This window comes from Coffea arabica, chromosome 9c (genome assembly GCF_036785885.1).
Source record: "Coffea arabica cultivar ET-39 chromosome 9c, Coffea Arabica ET-39 HiFi, whole genome shotgun sequence".
Classification (NCBI taxonomy): Eukaryota; Viridiplantae; Streptophyta; class Magnoliopsida; order Gentianales; family Rubiaceae; genus Coffea; species Coffea arabica.
In genome coordinates, this window is record NC_092326.1 from 5,505,290 (window position 1) to 5,511,420 (window position 6,131).

Here is a 6,131-nt window from a genome sequence, read left to right on the forward strand (position 1 = left end):
ATGGGAACCAGGTATATTTAGGGAACCTTTGTCTTGGGCCAGGTCGTCTTTCCACAATTAGGTATAGAAAATTTTTACCCTAAGCCCTAAGATGAGTGTCGTTGGGCCCATGCGTACAAATGACAAACTAGTGAAGGTACAGAACTGTAGATGAATTCCGTTGCCCCACTGCCATTTCACAACCTCAAACTTCCTTTCACTTTTTTATTTTGGAAAATTTTATATCTGACCTACTAGAAGAAATGCAGGGGAGGCTTTAAAAGCCTTTGAAGAAGCATTTAAAATTTCGGCCTAGGTATGGTAGATTTTTCGGCCTATAGCATTTAAAAACTTTTAAAAAAGAAATGCAAGGGAGTTTTTTTTTTTTGGGCAAAAATGTATTTGATTGCATATTCATGATGTCATAATTTATTCTGAGAAAAGCATCAAGATTTAGCTTTGCTTCGAACTTCATATGATAAATTGATTTCTTCTTCCATTCGGTAAATGCACAAAAGTAAAGAAAATATTACACATTAGGTTATCTGCTTCATACTAGTGTATGTATATAAAAGACGCATGCGAGTAATCTTTGATAATATCGCATCAGCTTTGAGAAGTGTCCAAGCACTAAATAACAGAATCTGTACTTAAATACTTCGTGATGTGTTTTCTGCTGCAATTTTAGAGTTATCCTTACTTGAACCCCATACTGTTTCTGTACTGATTTTCTTGGATGGAGGAAGCTCGAAAACAGCCTTCATGCACCACAAGTAAGTCAGAATCTTAACTTTCCTTTCTTCCATTTCACTTCGGCAATTCATTCTTGTCCTGAAGTCATATAATCTATTGGTACCTGCCAATTTTTTCATGTTTAGGATTATGCTAGTGAAGTCACAGATTTTGTTAATTATCAGACTCTGTGGCATATATACCATTTTAGACAGCAATTGTAAAAGAGGGAACCATGATCATGCTTGGGTGGCCCTGGAGGATTAACTGTTAATTCGCTGAGGTTACTCAGCAAGACATGGCCTGAAATTTGGTATTACAGTTCATCATTACAGGTGTAATTCCAGTTGAAATTTGGTATTACAGTTCATCATTACAGGTATAATTCCAGTTAACTGTGGCATGCCTTGATGACGACTACAAGCTTTCAGCCTTTTACTGGAAAAGAAAACTAGGGATAAGATCTAATGCCTGTTGTACAGGGATCATTTAATTTAGCTCTACTGTAAATAGATCAAATGATAATTTCATAGTCTGAACAACTTATACTCCTCATTTTCCATTATAAATATCACCAAGAAAACAATTACGCTTAAAGAGTTGAAAAACATTGACAAAGAACCATTGAACAAACAGGATGCACTTTTTTAATGGTCCAAATCTTAAACTTGATTCTTTCACTTCCATTAGCAACTAGCAAGAAAGTAATCTTCTCATTTTGCAATATGCATCTATCCAGCCGGGTCTCGTTAGTTCCGCACTCATAACCACAGAAACAAATTATACTAATACAGTTTTCGATAACACTTGCAACCCCTCTGGAATTTTGATCTTTCTAGGAGTACTTCATGCAATTTTGACTATAGATATCTGAATAAAACGTTAGGGATCATCAGTTTCTGATTGTAGCTCTTAATCAAATTTCTTGTGATATTAGCAGGTTGAGGCAGAGACTTGCTTCATATATGTAGATTAGTTCTTCTTCTATAAGGCTCTATATTTTGTAGCTGAGAGTATCATTTGCGCTTGTAAAGCCTAATAGTTTGCTTACAACAGCTATATAGCAGTAAAAAATGTAGGCTGTTCTCATTTTTGCCATGCAAGTTTATGATTTTCTATGTATTGATGAAAAATAAGTTCTGAACTATGAGTGATTTAGCTCTAGTTAGGGCCAAAAGAATCCTGCTCAATATATTTGATTACTAAAATGAAATATTTGATTACTAAAATGAAAGTCTGGTTACGGAAATTCCTATATTTCTTAATTCCTGCCAAAATCCATCTTAATGATCTACTTATTACTGTTATCACTAAGGGATAGCAGTGAACTGGATCTAGTTTTTCTGGTGCATCATCGTAGTGTCTGTATTCAGAAAGCTTGAAACCACTAATTCCCCACTAACAAATTTGACCAGTGGAAGTCATGTTTCACAGGTTAGTTCTACTTCATTTCTATAGCATATGCCTCCCAGTTGACAGTATATTTCCGTAGCCTATTCCTTCTATTTAAGTGTGGGATTTGCAATGCAGTGGCTAGATAATGCTGAATCCTTCTAAAATTGCCTGACCAGGTACGGAAGCTAAAGAGATATTGCCAACTGAAAATATCAAAACTCCCTTGCAGTCAAATGCACGTTGGCTTAGAACGTACAAATGGTGGTTTCAAGTGGCCATCTACATATTATTTCTCCTCTCTGGCCAGGCCGTTGGTACTCTTTTGGGCAGATTATACTTTGATAAGGGCGGAAACAGTACGTGGTTAGCAACATTGACACTAACTATGGGCTTCCCCATGCTCCTACCCTTCCGCTTCCATTCTTCCTTACAGAATCATAATGCAGATTATAGTAGAGTCCAACAGCCTTCCGTTCTTGTCCTTACTTCAATTTATGTCTTTCTTGGGCTGTGTACAGCTGGGGATTCCGTGTTATACTCACTTGGCCTAAAATACCTTCCAGTCTCGACTTATTCTCTGATATGTGCAAGCCAATTAGCATTCAACGCTGTTTTTGCATTTTTCCTGAATGCACAGAAGCTTACCTTTTTCATAATAAACTCTCTTGTATTGCTAACCATTTCTTCCATAGTCCTGGTAATCCACAATGATACTGAAGATTCCAGTAACAACTCCAAGAACAAATACACATTAGGCATTATATGCACGGTTGCTGCATCTGCTTTATATGCATTTGTGCTTTCATTCACTGAACTCACGTGTCAGAAGATACTTAAAAGTAAAACTTTCAGAGTCATTATTGATCTCACATTCTACGAGTCCTTAGTTGCAACACTTGCAATCGTAGTGGGGCTTTTTGCGAGTGGAGAATGGAAGAGTTTGAAATCAGAGATGCAGGATTTTAGACTGGGGAAAGTGTCGTATATCATGACTATTCTTTGGACTGGGATATCATGGCAGGTTTTCAACATCGGTTGCAATGGACTGATTTTCAAGGTCTCTTCCCTGTTCTCCAATGTCATTAGTGTTGTTGGCTTGCCAGTTGATCCAGTTCTAGCTGTGGTAGTTTTCCACGACAAGGTGACTGCTGCCAAAGTAGTATCCCTCCTGTTAGCCCTGTGGGGATTTATGTCTTATGCCTATCAGCACTATCTTGATGATCTGAAGGCCAAGGCCAAAAGAAAGTGTCCGAGGGAAGTCACAGAAGATTCGATCACAGAAATATAAGTGCGGAATATGTACTTTTCCCCATTGTATTGTTCATTTAGAGGACAAATGTTCAATTCTTGCAACTTTGTTGTGAATTCAGAAGACGAGATTAGCACTTACAATACTCTGGACAAGCAGTTTGTTATGTCCTGCAGTCAAAGGATAAGAATACACATTCATATTTAAAAAAAATGGTAGGCTAACGTTTGTTCTTCCTCCTACTTTATCCATTTCAATATCATCTTTCTAACAGACTGGAAGCAACTTAATGACAAGAAGGATGAAGGGAACAATGGTTTGCTGCCTGCTCAATGTGTTCAAAGGGGATATCATGAAGCTTAAGAACTCTTTGTGATTGCTCTTTCACTTGTATTAAGAGGGAAGACAATTAAGTTAATCTATGGTTTTGGAAAAATTGTGATTAAGCTCATGTATAACATAATTTCCCCATGGCTTGAAACTAGGCATGGCAATGGATCGAATAGATTAGATTTTACCTAGATTCAACCTAGACTCACCCATACCCTATAAAAAAGTTATGGGTTCGAGTAAGATCCGATTTTCTATAATCCACGTTCAAATCCAATAAATTAGTAAATTTATAAAATATTCTAATATACTATGGTTATTAGATCGAATACAATAAAACTTCATGATTGTTTCTTTTTTCAACTTAATCCTAGTTATTTTTAAACATTTTTATTTTAGTATGTTTACAAAAATACAACAAATATCCATTGGATATCCAGATTCAGGAGGGTTTGGATTTGGATTCGTTTCTTCAGACATAAGGGTAAGGATTTGGGTCGGGATTTAAGTTTGAATCAAAGGATTCAATCCATACCTTATCCACTGACATGCTTACTTGAAACTGAAGCACAAGAAGATTTTAAAATAGTTACACTCTCTTTTCGCCTTCAATTAGAAAACCGAGTTTTAGTCCAACTAGTGGTACCAGCATGTTTCATTTATTAGGGAAAAAAAGAGTTAAATTCACTTTGCCCCGCATGAATGTTAGATTTTGGTTCACCTTAACCATCCTCAACCGAAAAATTGGGCAATTTACACCCCATATGATAACATCATTTGTACTTTCTAGTATAATACAATGGAATCACAATTTTGTTACCACAATATACCTGTAAAATACTTGCAATCATAGCCTTCATTTTTCCAACGGTTATGTTTTGAAGCGTTAGTAAGACGCCACAATTTAACATGCATGGAACGACCAAGTTTCAAGTCAATTTCTGTCTTCTGAACGAACAAATATACCTTTATTTGCTTTTTTCACCTCTAGCACTTTGGAATCTTTCCCCTTTTTCTTAATTTGTCAATCATCTATGCTCAATGGACCTAGTTACGGTGATTGGTAGTTGATTGTAGGCAGAAAAGTAGGGGAGCGGGGCAGGGAAATTTTTTGAACATTTTGTAAGTGTATATAAATTTCTTGTGCATCCTTACAACAACAAAGGTGTAATATTTTATTACTGTTCATATAGATCCCATATATAATAATTATGTCTCTATTGTTAAGTTTTATAAGTAATTCACGTAGAATTATGTTTTGTTCAAAAAATATTATATCGTTCAGAACGATTATTATTGACAACTGTTTGTGTCCTTGGTTCGAAAGTGGCAAGTGGAGGAGATCGATATTTAGGCTTGGGGAACCCTTTTGTTTTTTTTGTGCACGTCTAAGACCTGAATGTTTGTATCTTATATGTTTCTCTGTTCTTTTGTTTCTTTTTTTTTTTTTTTTTGGGGTCGCATGATTTGCACTTTTTTTTATTGCCTCTAATTGGGCCAATTTTATAATTTCACCTCTCATATTACTGCCTTGAGGATAAAATGGCCTTTTTAGTTGTTCAACAGGCATTTTGTCGAAATTCAGTTGACTATTAAAAAGAGGATTCATCGGTTCTTTCTCTCGTTCAAAACCGTGCACGAGACTTTCATTTCACACAATTCTTAAGTGATAACAGAAAGAAAAACTCATCCTCTTTCTTTTTTGATTACCCTCCTCACATATGTATAAGAGCGAATCCGTTCGATTTCTAAATTTCTTAAAAAAATTACTAATCCTTAACTTTTCAAGGAATCCTTCGTCAATGGTTGTGAATGACTGATTTTTTCAATTTTTTCGACCTTGGTTTCATAGGAGCAAAGCAAGTCAAAAAGATTGAGAAATAGGAGCCATTTGGTTTGTTTGGGGGTGCAAAGCGTCTATTTTATAAATGGATGATGGGGGATGTCAGCCAACCCACAATCTTCGTGGCTCAAAGTGAATTCAACCCAAAACAAAAGAAATTAACACAGCGAGGCTTGTTGAAATAACAGAAGGAAACCATAAATACATTGGTAGGTCTAATTTGGAGCTAAAACTAATATTCTAATGTACCAAAATGATGAAACGAGCAGCCCTTCCATAAGCTTCAGCATGGATGATGAACAAAGATGACCACACAAAACATAGGCTCTTTTGGCACTTCTATTTTTAGGAGTGTTTTTATTTTTTTTACGATTTATACAAGACCCTCTAAAAACATGACACCCCAAAATTTTAAAATACACACCCTAAAATACTAAAAAATATACAAATTTTTTTCTTTTCTCCCTTTCTTCTTTTTCCTCCTCCCCACCACCGCCGGCCACCTCAACCATGATATGGGAGGAAAACTCAAATTTTGTTCAATTCAAGCCATGTGGCCCTTTTTGTCTTTTACTTTCCCCTCACAAAGGCCTAGGACATTAT

The 6,131-nt window shown here is 36.0% G+C and overlaps 1 protein-coding gene across 1 annotated transcript; it reads left to right on the forward strand.

Annotated features, from left to right (window-relative positions):
* The first annotated feature begins 203 nt into the window (after positions 1-203).
* LOC113708495 (purine permease 21-like) lies at positions 204-3,579 on the forward strand. Its single transcript, XM_027230947.2, has 2 exons — positions 204-752; positions 2,283-3,579. The coding sequence occupies exons 1-2, from the start codon at positions 716-718 to the stop codon at positions 3,392-3,394; spliced, it is 1,149 nt and encodes a 382-aa protein (XP_027086748.1). The 5' UTR covers positions 204-715; the 3' UTR covers positions 3,395-3,579.
* The last annotated feature ends 2,552 nt before the right edge of the window (positions 3,580-6,131 follow it).